The sequence below is a fragment of the Ursus maritimus genome, unplaced genomic scaffold (genome assembly GCF_017311325.1).
Source record: "Ursus maritimus isolate PB19 unplaced genomic scaffold, ASM1731132v1 scaffold_4, whole genome shotgun sequence".
Taxonomy (NCBI): Eukaryota; Metazoa; Chordata; class Mammalia; order Carnivora; family Ursidae; genus Ursus; species Ursus maritimus.
This window is the reverse complement of record NW_024426552.1, coordinates 57,370,348-57,387,558: the sequence shown is the minus strand read 5'-3', so window position 1 is coordinate 57,387,558 and position 17,211 is coordinate 57,370,348. Positions and strand designations below refer to the sequence as shown.

General features: G+C 36.1%; 1 protein-coding gene across 1 annotated transcript in view; it reads right to left on the bottom strand.

Moving 5' to 3' along the window:
• Positions 1 to 17,211, bottom strand: part of ATP6V1A (ATPase H+ transporting V1 subunit A) — a 57,006-nt gene that overhangs the window by 13,288 nt on the left and 26,507 nt on the right. Inside the window, exons 2-8 of the mRNA XM_008708237.2 lie at positions 16,809 to 16,903; positions 13,961 to 14,089; positions 11,844 to 12,058; positions 11,424 to 11,561; positions 9,057 to 9,208; positions 5,349 to 5,511; positions 4,494 to 4,602 (exon numbers count right to left, since the gene is read on the bottom strand). Of these exons, the coding sequence (XP_008706459.1) occupies positions 4,494 to 4,602; positions 5,349 to 5,511; positions 9,057 to 9,208; positions 11,424 to 11,561; positions 11,844 to 12,058; positions 13,961 to 14,089; positions 16,809 to 16,893 (991 nt within the window). The 5' untranslated portion in view covers positions 16,894 to 16,903. The remainder of the gene's footprint in view (positions 1 to 4,493; positions 4,603 to 5,348; positions 5,512 to 9,056; positions 9,209 to 11,423; positions 11,562 to 11,843; positions 12,059 to 13,960; positions 14,090 to 16,808; positions 16,904 to 17,211) is intronic.

The following is a 17,211-nucleotide window of genomic DNA, read 5'->3' as shown; positions in this document are numbered from 1 at the left end:
TGGCCTCCTTAATATTTAGATATGACCATGTAACTGACCTCAAGCTGATAGAATGAAAGTCAAAGTAATGAGTTCCATCACAAGGCAAGCCACACACCCTTCCATGCTCTTTATTCCTTCTGACTTACTGAGATAGAGAGGACTCCCAGGTTCCCTGAAAAGTCATGAGTTGAAAATGGAAGAGTACTTTTCAGCCTGGGTCTCGGCCCGGAATGACAGAATAAAAAAAGAGTTCCCTGACCACTTGAAAACAAAAATCTATTATATTAAGCAATGACAAGTTTGGGTTTATTTGTTGCCGTAGCCTATTCTAATATAATACACATTTTAAAAAGTAGGAAAAGACTTTTTCCCTATTCCTTGTTGAGATAATTAAGTCTGAAATTAATTTCCATTGTAGCTTTTATCTACATATCACACATACACATACCCAAACCCCCCAACTAATTAGCTTGTTTGGTTATTTTTCAAAAGTAGCAAATGTTATTAACCTGAGTAATATCTTAATTATCCAGATCATTCTGCTGTGCATATCAGGTTCCATTCTGTTAAATCACTTACGGTAAACCATTTAGAAGAGCCTAATATACAGAAAGAAGTCCCGGGTTCTAGTTTCTGTTCTGTCATTAACCTTAGCAAACTAGCTTCATTTCTCAGTGTGGTTTCTTACTCTGTTAAATTCCTGCTCCATCTATCTGTACATACCAGATGAAATGATATGTACAAATGCCCTCTGACGAGTACAAAGTACCATGTCATTCTAAGATATTAGAAAATTATAGTTGTTACTACATTGTAAGAACCCCAAAATCTAATGCCCTGATTCCTTTATTTTACCAGTAAAGAAACAGAGGAATATTAAGTAAAACAATATATAAGTAATATATAAGTAAAGTGCCCAAAAATTCAGCACTTTACTATTTATCATATTACATCTTTCAGAATAAGAAATACTGATACCTGAGGCTTCTAAAAAAATAATTCCATGATCAATGTCTTCAAAAAGTATCACCTCTCATTATTAAGGCTTAAAAAACCACATTCGTCATCACGTATTTCAATCTGATGATAGGATCAGGTCCTCTCTTATACCAGCACGGCTACATTTTCAGTCTCTGTGGTGATGTTCATTAATGCTTGTGTGTGTGTATTAGAAAGACTTGGTGGAAGAAACAGATACCCATGAGTAAACTTCAAAGGAGTTTCACAGACCTAACGATAACAGTGTCTACCAGTTAAAGGGAAAAAAAACAACATCTCAGACAAAATCAAAAGATGAACAAACTGGGAAAACACTGGCAACTCATGACAGATAAAAAGACTAATTTCAAAGAGCTTTTATAAATCGGTATGAAAAAGAACTCCTATCCAAAAGGAACACGGACAGGGGCGCCTGGGTGGCACAGCGGTTAAGCGTCTGCCTTCGGCTCAGGGCGTGACCCCGGCGTTCTGGGATCGAACCCCACATCAGGCTCTTCTGCTATGAGCCTGCTTCTTCCTCTCCCACTGCCCCTGCTTGTGTTCCCTCTCTCGCTGGCTGTCTGTATCTCTGTCGAATAAATAAATAAAATAAATCTTTAAAAAAAAAAAAAGGAACATGGACAGAAAGCAGTTTTCAAATGGTTAATACAGACAGGAAAGACGCTAGCTCACTGAAAGAACCACAGACTGAACAGGTATCTAACAAAGTAGGGATAGCAAATGCTAATTGTCAAATCTAGGTGCTGAGAACATCAGCGTTCACTGCAGTGTTCTTTCAAATGTCTATGTGTTTGATAATTATCCTAAGAAAGTGGTACAAAATCTGGCACTGGTGGAGATGTGGAGAAACAGAACTCTTGTTCACGCTTACCCCTTTTGAAGGGCTATCAAAATGTAAAATCTACGTTAACAGTTGTATGCTTGGCAATTTTACTTCTACAAACGTACCTTACAAAAATGTACAAAGAAACAAGCACAAAACATGAAAAGAAACTATAAAAACACACATGAGGATGTTTTAGTGATGCAAGGTTTGTGATAGCAAAAAAGCGATCAATAACAAGGGTCCGCCAGAAAGATGCTGGTTAAATCGGTTACAATGTAGCCATATAGCTGGGATACTGTGCAGCTATTTAAAAGAAGACTTCTTATCTTAAAATAGTAGATGAATATGTCATTTTCCCCTTCTCATACAAGTAATCACCAAACAAGGAAAACAAGAAATATAAAAACTCTATTATCAAAAACTAGGGGACATGTTTAGCCCTACAACAAAATAATGAGGAAAGCCACCTAAATGAGGTAAAACCCAAACAAGAATTCATCAGAAGCTGCACATCTCAGATTAAGCTTCTGCAAAACAAGGGCAAAACCAAGAATCCTCTGTTTGGAACACAGCACAAGGGATACAGGGTTTCTCGGGTCCAGTCTGGCATCAAGGAGAAGCAGGGAGATGGCAACAAACAAAACACATGTAGGCACTCCTTTACAGTAAGCAAAAAGTGGGTGAGGCAGGGTAGAAGAGAAAGAATTCATTGTAAGTGACCTTGCAGCGGTACACTTCCGCTGGCAGGAGAGAGGAGCAGAATAACTTACTTATACAACTCCATGCCATAACAAACTTCACAGATTCCCATAAAGAAACCCTGCCACCCCCTCCCATCTCAAGGTGAGTAATAGCAATAATACACATCAGTAGAGGAACTACACAAAAATACAAGAAGAAAAAAGACAGAAGAGCAAATATAATGATGGTCAAAGAACCTGCCAAAGAACAGATGAAAACTGTGACCACAATTAATTAATGAAAGAAAATGTTAATAATGCGTCCTAGCACAAAATAAAATCTCAAGGAATATACAGTAAGCTCAGAAAAGAGGTTTCATGAGCCAACAGAACTCAACAAAGAGCTGGAAGAAAAAATAAAGCCATTACAGAAATGAAGGTTTCATTAGAAGCAAAGCAGAGAATAAACTCTGATTATCGTGTGAACAAATGGACAAAAGGATAAATAAAAAGGATCAGAGAGAAAAGATACATGTGGAAAATAGACAAAGGAGATCCACTATGTCTAGTTTGAAGAAGATAACTATAAGAGAAAAAGTTTCAGAAATAATTCTTGAAAATTTTTCAAAAAAAATAAAAGACACATTCATAGGCTGAAAAGGTATGTACGTTTCAGGAAAAATTTATCGAAACTATCAATACTGGCATATATCCTAATAAAGTTATAAAACTTTAAAGAGAAATTCCTTTGGGCAAAAAGAAAAATCATCTATAAAAGGAAAAAAAGCAGGTCAGCTTCAGATTCTACCTGGTATTTTTTTTTTTTTTTAAAGATTTTGAGAGAGAGAGAGAAAGTTCACATGAGTGAGCACACCAGGGGAGACGGAGGAAAAGGGAGAGAACCCCAAGCAGACTCTGTGCTGAGTGTGGAGCCCAATGCGGGGCTTGATCCCACGACCCTGAGATATTAACCTGAGTCAAAATCAAGAATCAGAGGCCAATTGACTGTGCCCCCCAGATGCCCTTCTCTCCCTACCATTTAATGCTAGAATAAGAGGTCTCAAGGAAACAAACATTGATCCAAAGTATACCCAGCCAAACTACTATTAAAATTTAAAGGCAGCGGAGGGGCATCTGACTGGCTCACTTGGAAGAGCGTGCAAGTCTTGATATTGGGGTCATTAGTTTGAGCCCTGTGTTGGGTGTAGAGATTACTTAAAGAGAAAAGAGAAAAAGGAAGAAAATTTAAAGGCAGTGGAAAAAAAAAAAAACTTATGAAGAAAAAAGAATCCATGGAATGTAGTTTCTCTGAGCCTTTCTTGAAGAAACTTCGAAAGTCAGATTTTAGACAAGCACGAAACAAATGGAGAAACTGTAGCCAAAGGACTGCTGTGTGGACTGACTCCATTTTACTCTAGGTTTAAGGCTAATATGAATATTGTATATATGGTTAAACAACAGAATGTGAATATTATAAATCCTGAAAATGTAGAAATAAGAGTACCAAAAGCTGGGATAGAAGTGGGAACAAAGATGGGAAGTAATACATATAAACACACTGATTTTCTTATCTTTTATATCCAGCCATCAAAGCACAATAATTCAAAACTGATAATACAAGTTACAGAGATACAGGTATATTTGGAGTTAGAGCAATGGTAAAACATGTAGTAAAAAGAAAAAAAAAAACCAGTAGTAGAAAATGTATCATTTTACGTTCATGCTAGCTTTAACTTAAGAACAGATGTAAACTGCGTTTTTTTTTTTTTAAGATTTATTTATTTTAGTGAGAGAGAGAGAGAGAGAAACAGATGGTGAGTGAGTGGGGGGAGGGGTACCGGGAGAGGGAGAAAAGTCCCAAGCAGACGCCCCACCAAGCACGGAGCCCAACTTGACGCTTGATCCTGGGACCCTGAGATCATGACCTAAGCCAAAATCAAGAGCTGGATGCTTAACCAACTGTGCCCCCAGATATAAACTGCTTTTATTCCAAGTCATATACTCACCAGTATAAATAGAAGCTTCTCTAGCAGCAACAGGCATATTGGAGGTATTGGCTACCAAAGCTGTCCTCTTCATAATTGATTCCACCTTACCATCAACTTCCATCGTTAGCTAGAGGCAAACAATCTATTTAGATTCTCTGATTTCCAAATAGAACATTTTAGTCCCCTTTTTTACAACTATCCATACTTAATCCCTCTTATATTCAGTTCTCCCAAAGTAATATTTCCCATCACTCTAACCTTTTCTCCCTGCCCCACTGTACTGTAAGAAGTTAGACCTTCTTTCTTTTTTTTTTTTTTTAAGATTTTATTTATTTATTTGACAGAGAGAGACAGCAAGAGAGGGAACACAAGCAAGGGGAGTGTGAGAGGAAGAAGCAGGCTTCCCGGTGGGCAGGGAGCCTGATGTGGGGATCGATCCCAGGACTCTGGGATCATGACCTGAGCTGAAGGCAGACACTTAACAGCTGAGCCACCCAGGCACCCCAAGACCTTATTTCTAGTTCATAAATGAAATCCATGATTTTATGGAAAAAGGAATATTAGTTTAGCAACCTAGATCATATAAAACCTATATAAAGTTCCCATTCATAAATGCTTTGTCTATTTTATCTTTCTCCTAAGAACTGAAAACCACCAGACCGCAAAAAGAAACTTTAAAGTATTTGATCAATTCAAATTCTTTTCCTTGAACATACAAATTGAATCACAAATATAATTAGAAAATTCCTTAATGAGATCCTTGACAAATGAGAGCATTGCTCCAGATCCAACACAAAGCTTTATTAATTGCTACTGAAAGTTGATTAGTGGCATTTTCTCTAGAATTATATCTCAAGCTTTATATATACAGACCTCTGGGAAGTCCCGGAGGACTTCTGACATCTCATTTCCTCGTTCACCACATCCTACATAGATGATCACATCACTGTTGGAATACTTGGATAAGGACTGTGATATCACTGTCTTTCCACAGCCAAAAGCCCCTGGGATTGCAGTAGTTCCTCCCTGTACACATCTAAGCGAAGAAAACAAAGCGGATTACTTTCCTTGCTAATAAATACTAACAAATAAAGTAGATAAGTGACACAGAAATACCAAGTTAAGGAAAGAAAACACTTCGAAATACTTTCATCTGTATCTATATCTATCTATCTATCTATCTATCTATCTATATACACACAGATAGATATACAGATACAGATACAAAAATTACTCCCCCGTTGATACCTATAACTGTATTTTTTTTTATTATCATTAACCATCTCTACCATCTTTAATAGATGGAAAGTGAGAATCTATGCCATAATCTAAACCTGGGGAAAAGGAATATGAAAATAAATAAAACAGTACTAATGATCATCTTTGAAATGCTTATATAAATTAGTTCATGAAAGCACAATATAGGAATTAAAGCTAAAAGACAAATTTAAACAACTTTTCTAAGTTGTCTTCCGAGGCAAAAAATAAGACCTAAGAAAATCATATCCTGCCATAAAGGTTAATGAACGAAGACGTGTTAAGGTGTCATCGTCAATCCCGTTTTACACATTGAGAACTACTTATAAAGTACTTCCTAGGCGCTAAACACTGCTTGGAGATACTGGAGAGACACCAGCAAGACAGCCATGTTTCTGTCCACACAGAGCTCACATTCCAGTGGGGTAAAATGAAGAGGCAGCTGGTGATTACAGAGCCATTTAGCAGCTACGTTCAAACTTTCCCTACAAAGTGGCACCGAGGATGAACCACCCTTAAAGGCAGAGGAAAGTGCATGTTGTGGTGTGTCCGTGTGTGTGTGTGCACATGCTAAGTGTGTATGTAGAGCAGAAGGATGTGGAGAGGAGAAATGAAATGTAATGCTAAGGAAAATTTCTTGGTGATACTGTTTTGTTATAAAATTCACAGAAACACTGCCTTAATAATAAAGATAGATAGACTTCAATATAAAACTAATATGCATTAAAGTTTTTTCTCCTTCAAACTTTTCAGGACTTCGATAAACTAAGAGGGCATGTCCATTCATTCAATGGCTTTGTGTACCTCTCTCAAATCACTTTTAACTTGGGTGGGGAGGCAGGGCTGGGTAGACCCAGTTTGGAAGTTCAGCAATTCAACGTGAAAAAAGTGCTATCATAGAGAACATCCAAAATGCTATGGGAGAACACAGGAAGGGATGCAAAGTCTGACACTGGATTGGAGTGGGGTTAAGAGAGCCTTCTGACAGTAGCTAAGACCTGAAAGGAAACAGACACTAGCAAGACGAAGGGAAATGATGTTCCAAACAGAGGAGACAGCATACCCAAAGGCCCAGGGGCAAGAGGGAGCACTGCCTAAGGAACTAAAAGTCCTTCAGGATGCCTGGAAGATGGTATACAAGGAGCTTGGGCAGTCAAGTGGCTGAGATGATACTGGAAGGTGAGCAACTGCCAGATCACAGACGGTTTTGTAAGGAGTTAAGGAGTATTTGCTTTAAGAGCAATGAAGTGCACTTAGAGGTTTCAAGCAAAACAGTGCAGGACCAGATATGTGTTTTAGATGGATCGTTATGTAATATGGACAATCATTTAGAAAGAAGGCAAGACTGAAGAGAAGTAGTCTGATTAAATGTGATTATTGCAGGAATTAGGGTAGGATCCTTAATTAAAGTCATGGAGTAGGGATGAAAGATGTAGATTAAAAAATATCCAGGTAATAAAATAAAAGCACTTGTTCAATAACTAGATGTGGGCACGTAAGAATGATCACTGAGAAAAGTCACAGATTTTAGATTTGGCATCTACTGGATGGACCACAGTGACATCTGTTCAAAGAGGCAACAAAAAAGTTTCAAGGAAGAGAGTGGTGAGTAAGATGATGATTTTAGCTATGAACATACTGACTTTGAGGCACCTCTAAGGCTTCAAACGGAGAAGTATGAACAGAAATGAACATGTGAGTCTGGAACTCACATGAGATCTGGGAGGAAGATATAGATTTGGAAGTCATCATATTAATATTTAATATTTAAGTCATGAGAGTGAAATAAACTCCAAGAAATATCAAAATTAAGGGAGAAGGGACCTGAAATGGAGAATAAGAACTTGTGGACAGAAGCTAATAGGAAAAACAAAGAAAGAGCGTATTTCAAGGAGGAAAGAGTAGAAAGCAATATCCGAATTTGTAGGAATTAAGGAAATACTAAACTTATTTATTGAATTATCAGTATGGGAGTGAATGATGATGTCAACGAGAGCAGTTTCAACTGGGTGAGCAACATGAGTTAGATTGGGAAAAGTGGAGATGGCCAATTTATTTTTAAGAGGTCTGGTTATGAAGATAAGAAGACAAGTAGTGGAAGGTAGAAAGGGGAGAAGGGTGAAGGGTAGATTTTTTCAATAGATGGGAGATAATGGGAAGATAACCTTGAAGGTTACCTAAAGGGAGATAACCTAAAGGGAGGTCTTTGAGGAGACATGAGGTGGGATATACTCCAGAAAGAGGAAAGGAAGAAGGAATGAATGGAAGTGTACATTAATTGAAGGAGTTTCAAATGTGATGGCCTCTAACTTCTCTGTGAAGGCTCTAGCATGATCATTTGTTGCCAAACAAAGAAGGAAGAATGGAGCTGAGGCCTTGACGCAGGTGCAGAGGTCTGAAACTGCTGCTGAGGAGAGGAGGAAAATGGTAAACAGGGAAATGCAGGACTGCGACCCAGCAGTGAGGTACTAACTTGCACTGTGTGCTTGATTTTCTCAGCAGCCTGTGTGTAGACCTGGGAGAAGGGGATAGTTGGACTGATTCACTGTTGGGATTTTGCCGGGTGGGTGTAACAAAAACAAAGAAACAAGAAAATTTAGTATACTGGCAAATACGCAGGAAATTGACAGACGAGTAAGCTTAAGCTACATATATACTGAAGGATAATGGAAACAGGACGTGCTGACTAATAAGTCACAGGATCGAAGATCTTAACGAGAAACAGCGAGGACAACTGAGAGAGTAGGTTTCAGAGATCAGTGGTACATATGTGGGTTGGTGATCAAGGTTGAAGGAGTTACTGTATCATGGTTTCAGTCTTGTCTGTGAAGTAAATGAAGTCATTTGTTGAAAGTAAAGCAGGGTATGGCGAAGCCTGAGAATTAAAGAGGTTTTTAAGCAGTTGAAGAAAATGGCAAAGAGCAGACTAGAAATTAAGAAAGAGTCCTGGGCAGCATGAGGAGCTCCGCTGATTTTAGAAACCATCGACTTACAGTGATACCAATCTACTAATTCCAGGATAGCTTAATAAAGATAGTTATATCTTTGGGCACAGATTTTCTTCTGGAAATTTTATTTTTTTCAGGAAGTTTTAGAAAAAAAAAAAAACTTTCCTTTTGCCAACTGTGAAATAATAAGTCTTCAATGATTTGACTCTATAATAAGCATTGGCAATATATGAATATATTTAACTAGTTCACTATTATTTCTCTAGATAAAATTTATTATAGGATTAGCACATGAACTCTTTATCTATAAAGCACTGAAACAATAAGCACATACAATCCTCTGAAAAAAACGCACAGGACAACAGCTCAAACTTACGGAAAAAGGGCATCAAGGACCCTCTGGCCAGTCAACAAGGGATGATTAGCTGGCAGCTTCTCAGTGACAGGCCGAACTTGACGTACAGGCCATACTTGGACCATGCTAAACTTTTCCTTTATACCTTCAAATTCGAGCTCCAAGACAACATCCTATAAAAATACAGCGGGATGTTAAGTACAATCAAATTTATAAACACTCCTTCCTTTAAAATCAAAGTAATCCCAGATTCCTCTTGGGGGTGGAGAGGTGGTACATGGAAGTGGAGAAGGAGATCTGTACTTCTTATTGCAAATCTTTATATACAGTTCCCATTTTTTAAGCAGGTGCACTTATTACTGTTTCAAAAATTAAAATATAGAAGTTTTTGAGAAAGAGGTATTTCAAGTAACAGAGGAACAGTTAAATAAATTATATGGATATGCACAGGGACAAGTCTTAAAAGATATAGAAGACAGTCTTGGGACTGGGGAAGAAATGAAAACTTTCATAATTTACTTGTACTCTTTCTTTTGTTTACTTTATTACAATGTTCTTATACTGATTTAATTAAAAATACTTACCTATTAAGAACCCTAAAATACTTAATAAAGTTGAATATTAAATATTTACAAAAGCAAAAAGGTGAGTAATACTCTAACATTTATGAACACTGAGATGGTTTCAACTATTCACAAACAATCCCAACGTCCACAGACCTATAGAAATTAGTAATTTTGTTGATACGTGAATCTGAATTATCTACTTCAGAGTGTTTCTTCCATGTAGGAGTGTGTGAGTTTCTAAGTTAGTGAGTGAGTCAGGCTGGCTGACTGCCCAGAATCCCAATCTTAACTCTTTTGTTCTCCATATTTTATAGAGAATAGACTTACTCTTGTGAAATGATTAGAAAGTATTCTTTTATCACATTTTATTGGGAACAGATTATTTGTTACAATGGTCTTCTCAATAAAGTTATCTTCATACCCACAAAGACTATTATGAGTCTACTGTATTTGATATGATGTGACTATCAATAACATTAAAGGACTAAGTTTTAACTAGCTCATCCATAGTTAGAATTCATATAATCCATCATACAACTTATTATGTAAATATAGACTGACAGTTAAAATCAAAGTAAGTCTATTCTATGCCTAAAGAATCAGGGCTTTAAGTAATGTAGCATAAGTTAAGAAGGTAGGAAAATGTTATACTACATATTGATTTCCCTTAAAAAAAAAAACAAAAAAACCTCAGTAAGTTCTGCTTTTTGTATTCCCAAGCCCAAGTTTAAAAATAAAATCATATAAAAATCTTAAAAAGAATAATTATAGAAATTATTTATAGGAAACAACAGGTGTTGGCAAGGATGTAGAGAAAGGGAAGCCCTCTTGCACTGTTGGTGGGAATGCAAACTGGTACCGCTACTCTGGAAAATAGTATGGTGGTTCCTCAGAAAGTTAAAAATAGAACTACATTACAACCCAGCAACTGCACTACTAGGTAATTACCCAAAAGATACAAAAATACTGATTCAAAGGGATACATGCACCCCAATGTTTATAGCAGCATTATCAATAATAGTCAAATTATGGAAAGAGTCCAAATATCCATCCACTGATGAATGGATAAAAAAGAGGTGTTGTATGTGTACACACACACACACACACACACACACACACACACACACACTGGAATATTACTCGGCCATAAAAAAGAATGAGATCTTGCCGTTTGTGACAATGTAGGTAGATCTAGAGAGTATTATGCTAAAAGCGAAATAAGTCAGTCAGAGAAAGACAAACACCACAGGATTTCACTCATATGTGGAATTTAAGAAAAATAGATGAACACAGGGGGAAAAAAAGAAGCAACCATAAAACAGACTTTTAACTGTAGAGAACAAACTGAGAATTACTAGAGGGGAGGTGGGTGGGGGACGGGCTAAATGGATGATGTGTATTAAAGAGGCCACTTGCTGTGGTGCGTGCTGGATGTTGTATGTAACTGGTGAATCACTAAACTCTACACCTGAAACTAATATTACACTGTATGTTAACTAATAGGAATTTAAATAAAACTTGAAAAAACATGAATAAGGGAATCTAACGTACAACACGATGACTGTAGTTAACAGTATTGTACTATATACTTGAAAGTGGCTAACAGAGTAGATCTTAAACACAAATTAAGTACATGAAGTGTTCTGATGGAAATGCTGACTAACCCTATTGTGGTAATCATTTTGCAATAGATAAGGGTATTAAATCATGGTAAAAAAAAATTATGGGACCATTTAAAACCTACACATTAAGTATCAATTCTATGACTATTCAGGACTAAAATGGGACAATTATCAGGTAGGGCCACACTATAAATACTTACTGAGGTATCATAATTTCCAGGTGGAGCAATGTAAGTTACAGTTCCTCTGTTTCGTGGGGGTAACATGATTTTGTGTTTGATGAGTGAGTTCTCATTGACAATTCCATAAATATCTCCACCAGTGATGTGACTACCAACCTAGAGAACAAATGCATCTGCTGTTTAAGGTTCAAATAAACATCAAGCTGTTTAATGTTTAATTAATGTCAAGTAGATTCATCCTTGCTGCTATTATTTAAATCATTTGCCTCATTTATCAATAAAACATATTAGTTCTATAATTCTTCTGGTAGATTTAAAGAAAAATTTAAACTATGCTTCTGTGGTCTATTTTTATTTGACTAAAGTACAAAATAGTTCACTAAACATCCATTTCACATTCTTTCACCAACTTTAGAAATCTTGGTTATAAAGACATACCCGTAGGTTTTTGCAAGGTGTAAAATCCCATTTGACATCTCTGCTAAGAGCAGACACATTTACTCCTCTGGGAATGTAGATACTTTGAGTCTGACTGCTGATATCTGACAAAGGTCTCTGAATACCATCAAAAATAGCTCCCATGATGCCAGGCCCAAGCTCTACCGAGAGGGGTTTACCAGTGCGGAGTACAGGATCTCCAACAGATACACCAGCTAGAAACAGTAGTTGAGGAAAACTCACTATGTAAGTTTAGAGACTCTATAAGAAGGAAACACCACGGCTGAACAGGAAATGATACTTAAGAAGCTAGAGCTGAAATTCTCAAACTTTCTTAGTTTGCAACCTCCTCAGTGTTTAACTTTTTCACAGTGACCTATGACAAAAGATATATTTAATAATTCCATTTATTAAATAGTTCTATCCAACCAATAAATATGTATGTCTAACAACTGTCACTTTAAGAGAAGAATTTTTAAGTAACACCAGTTCTTCAAATGTGCCTATTGGGCACTGTAAAATTTTCAAACCTTAGAATCAGACTGAACACCTGTTCCACATTCATTTTTGTATGATACCTGCTTTTTAGCTTAACAATCACCAAACACTCAGCTTTGCAAAGACATGACATCACTGACAAGAGTATAGTGTGGCCAAATAATGAAAAGTGTCTATTAACTGAAGCTACTGGTTCATGTGATGTCTGACAACATGTCTGATATTCCTGTGTTAACCTCAAAAATTTTAAATATCCTGGCACATCACATGTGTTTGCAGCAGCTGCCCAGTGGGCCTTCTGCACAGTTTGGGAACCACAGAGCTAAAAAAGCAATACATCATTAATGCATTGTTTCAACTATACTACTGAGGAATATCAGTCCCCTAGAAAGGATATTAGTACCTGGGCAAAACCTTAAAATCTTAAGAATTAAGAAGTGGTTTTGAAAAGGAAAAGAATAAAACCTGCAAATAAACACACTGACACCATGTGCTCTCACATACTTGTTGACAGGAGTAAAATCAGTACAACTTTTACTGACGGCAATTCAGCAAAATCTATCAAAATTTAAAACGCATAAACCTTGACCCAAGAATCCAACTTCCATGAATTCACACTACAGTTACACTATAATACTGTTTATAACATATATAGACTAGACACAACCAAAATTTCTATCATTAAAGAGATCAATAAATTACGGTATATTCATATGATGGAATTCTATATAGTTGTAAAAAAAAAAAATAGGAGTTTCAATGAATTGCTCTAGAAAGATCTCCAAAATGTATTTTCATTTTCAATATGAAACTTTCAAACCTAGAGCAAAGCTGAAAGAATTTTACAGTGAATTCTTTTTTTTTTAAAGATTTTATTTATTTATTTGACAGAGATGGAAACAGCCAGCAAGAGGGAACACAAGCAGGGGGAGTGGGAGAGGAAGAAGCAGGCTCCCAGCGGAGGAGCCGGATGTGAGGCATGATCCCAGGACTCTGAGATCACGCCCCGAGCCGAAGGCAAATGCTTAAGGACTGAGCCACCCAGGCGCCCCTACAGTGAATTCTTTTATCTACCAGTTAGGTCTTACCATTAACATTTTCCTATACTTTATCACATACCTATCTATCTTCCATAATACATATATTTTAAGTAAAAAAGGCAAGGTGTAGAACAGTGCATATAATATGAGGTCTTTTGGGAAAAAAGGTTAGAAAAATAACATATTTATATTGGTTCATATATGCAATTAACAAACTAGAAGGATATACAATAAAAGGAATTAATAAAAATGGCTGCGTGCATGCTTGTATGTTTTGAAAATTGGCCAGATATAGGATGACAGTGGTCGAGAGGGTTGTCACAGTATACATGTTCATTTGTTTTTATCTTAAGTCTTCAAAGTTAAGAGCAATGAAAGTTCAGAAGAGAATACTAATTTCTTAAAATAAGGTCATTCATTCCTAGTACCTTTCTTCAAATTCCTCTATAAATCAGGTTTCTTTATAACACCAACATTTCATGCTTTTGATACTATTGGTTGTTGCTGCTTCTACCTTTGCCATAAGTCCTTAAATTCTGATTTGTAGAAAGTAGCAAGACATTGAACCAAAAAGGATACAAGTTTCTTCATACACTTGGATAGTAGCCATGTCACCCTCCAATCGGATAATCTCTCCAACCAACTCACTGTGGCCCACTCTCACCAGTTCATACATGGCTGCACCTGCCATGTCACAGGCTGTAACCACTGAAAAGAACAAATGAGTATTTGGTAATTTAAGATTCTGGGAATAGTTACAGATAATTGAAATATCTGATTAATCCAATAATACACCTCTCTCACATACTAAGAAAAATAAAACACCTGCTATGAAACATACATACAGTTTCAAGAAAATATGTGTTTTTAGCATATGATATACAGGTAAACAAAATAAATTTGTTAGGCTAAAGCTTATTTATTTCATTTACATAATACACATGAAAATTATTTTCAAAAAGTCTGAAGTTCTATATGGTAAAATCTTACCTAGCAGCATTGAGACACATTTTTTTGTTTTTAAAGATTTATTTATTTATTAGACAGAGAGAGACAGCCAGAGAGAGAAGGAACACAAGCAGGGGGAGTGGGAGAGGAAGAAGCAGGCTCCCAGCAGAGGAGCCTGATGTGGGGCTCGATCCCATAACGCCAGGATCACGCCCTGAGCCGAAGGCAGACGCCTAACCGCTGTGCCACCCAGGCGCCCCGAGACACATTTTGATCAACCCAAGTTGCTATAAAACATGGAATGATGGATTTGTGAACAATAAAAAAAACTTTAAAATTGGAACAAGAGCTTTAGCTAGTAGCATGGTAGAATGCCACACAATTATCAGTTTGCTGTGTTGTCACCATTCCTTTGAGAAATAGTATTTAAAATAACATCTTTAATTTCATTTCTAACACTTCATATTAGTGGTTCTTAAAACTCTACTGCAACAAGGACCCCTTTGATAAACTAATGACAGCACTACCTTGAAAAACTCACATATGCATCTAAAAATTTTTTTCAGGGGCACCTGGATGGATCAGTTGGCAGAGCATGCAACTCCTGATCTTGAGGTTGTGAGTTCGAGCCCCATGTTGGGTGCAGAGATTACCTAAAACATAGAATCTTTAAAAAATAATTTTTTAAATTATTTTTATTTTTATTTTATTATTTTATATATATATAAATATATAAAATATATTTTATTTATTATTTATTAGATCTTTCATCCTTTCATAAGGATGTTTATNNNTTCAATCAGTCATCACCACTGGGTGAAGTCCTGATTAAGAATCCCTATATCTTATGAATACTGAACCAGAATTTCTACTTACTATTTTAGATCATGCTGTCTAGTAAATAAGTTACTTTTCTGGTAGGCAGGGAAAGTTGTACATTTTCCGATATGTGTGGGAATAACCGTATTTTTAATATTTAGCCTTCTGATATAATTAATTAGAACTATGTATTGGGTAATATTCAAATGGAAACAATTAAAGTATTAATATTTAATTAACTTGGATTAGAATAATGAAGATTTGCTAATTTCATAAATATTTACCTCTATACCTACTATATAAGAAGAATAGTTAAGATGAACTGAAATGATAGAGACAACTAAAATTTTATTTTATTATTTTTTTAAGGGGGGAGGGGAGAGGAAGAGAGAGAATCTAAAGCGGGCTCCCCACCTAGCACGGATCCCGACTTTGGGCTCAATCTCACAACCCTGAGATCACGACCTGAGCCGAAATCAAGAGCTCGACACTTAACCAATTGAGCCACCCAGATGCCCCTAAAATTTTATGTCATATTTCATAAACCCCAAAATATTCCACTTCTCTACCATTTCATTAAGTACTTAAGAATAATAAAAAGGTTCCAGGAGCAGTTTACTACAAGTTTCAGAGAAATATTTTTACCTAAACTCTTTTGATGGTGTTCTTTTTTGTCTTTTCCCTAAAAGTTCTTGAGTGTTGCCCAACTTTCCTAAAGACCCTTCTGATCATCAAAGGGAAAACTGTTTCTCAGAATGGCAAGAGATTGAAAACAGTGAAATGTATTTTTGCCAGTGAGTTCATGCTCAAACACCAAGTTCTAAGCTGTAGAAGCTTTGTAGGGAGAAATAAACAGTGTGACTGACTGACTTCATTTGCATAAACACCAAAAAAGGGTCATCACGTCTATTGTGCTTAAAACAAAAAAGCCACAGCATGAGGTTTATAAAAAGACATAAGGAAAAATATCCATGGCACTAAGAACTATAAATCAATGAGCAGGTTTACCTATGGAAAACTGTGAATCATATTTTGCAGTTGGAGTAAAATGAATACTAGAATGAGATTTATCATTTAAAATGCAGTACCGCAAGTTTTGGCAGAATAAACAAAGTTTTTAAACTGCTTTCTATTATTCTCACGTCATAAAACTTCTTTCCCACAGATAGCTAGTTATGCGATATACGAAATAAACGTTCAGAAGGATTTATACATGTAAAGAGCCAAGGATGATATTGTTGAGAAATGCTCTGAAAAAAATTATTTAAGTTCAAACCACATAAACATATATTTACTGGATGCCCATTATCTGCAAGGTATTACATACTAACATCTATAAACTTTATATAGCCTTTTTACCCCAAATTTAACGAAAAAAATTTAAGACATATCTAAAACTCTGAACACCTATTATACATTTACATAATAAATAGGATATCACAAATTAGTGCCCAATAATTATCAAATTAAGATAATGAATGCCAGAGAAGATCTTATGATAGAGGTATTACCTCAGTGTTATAGCAACTATGAAATCTTTTAGGGACAAATAGAATTTATATGGGTGAACAGAAACCTGTGTATTTTACCTAAAACACCTTGAAAAGACATTAATTGAAGTTAGGAATCTTTACTATTGAGATTATTACATATTACTTACCAGGTCCTGAGACCCCATGCACATAACCAAACGTGCTTTCTTTATCTTCATCAAGTATTTTGGGTAGCTTGGAGAAATCCATCATGTTAATTTACCTACGGTTAAAAAAAAAAGTTATAATTACAAACCCTAAAGCAAAAGAACTGACATAAGTAGTCAACTCTCATCATCAGTCTATTTTTGAGCTATTACCACTTCTTCAGAGTAAAATATAAAATTCTTAAAATTTGTTTAAAAGTATTTCATTTCTGTAAGTCAAGCAGAGAAAGACAATTATCATATGGTTTGACTCATTTATGGAACGTAAGAAATAGGAAGATCAATAGGAGAAGGAAGGGAAGAATGAAGGGGGGGTAAACAGAAGGGGGAATGAACCATGAGAGACTGTGGACTCTGGGAAACA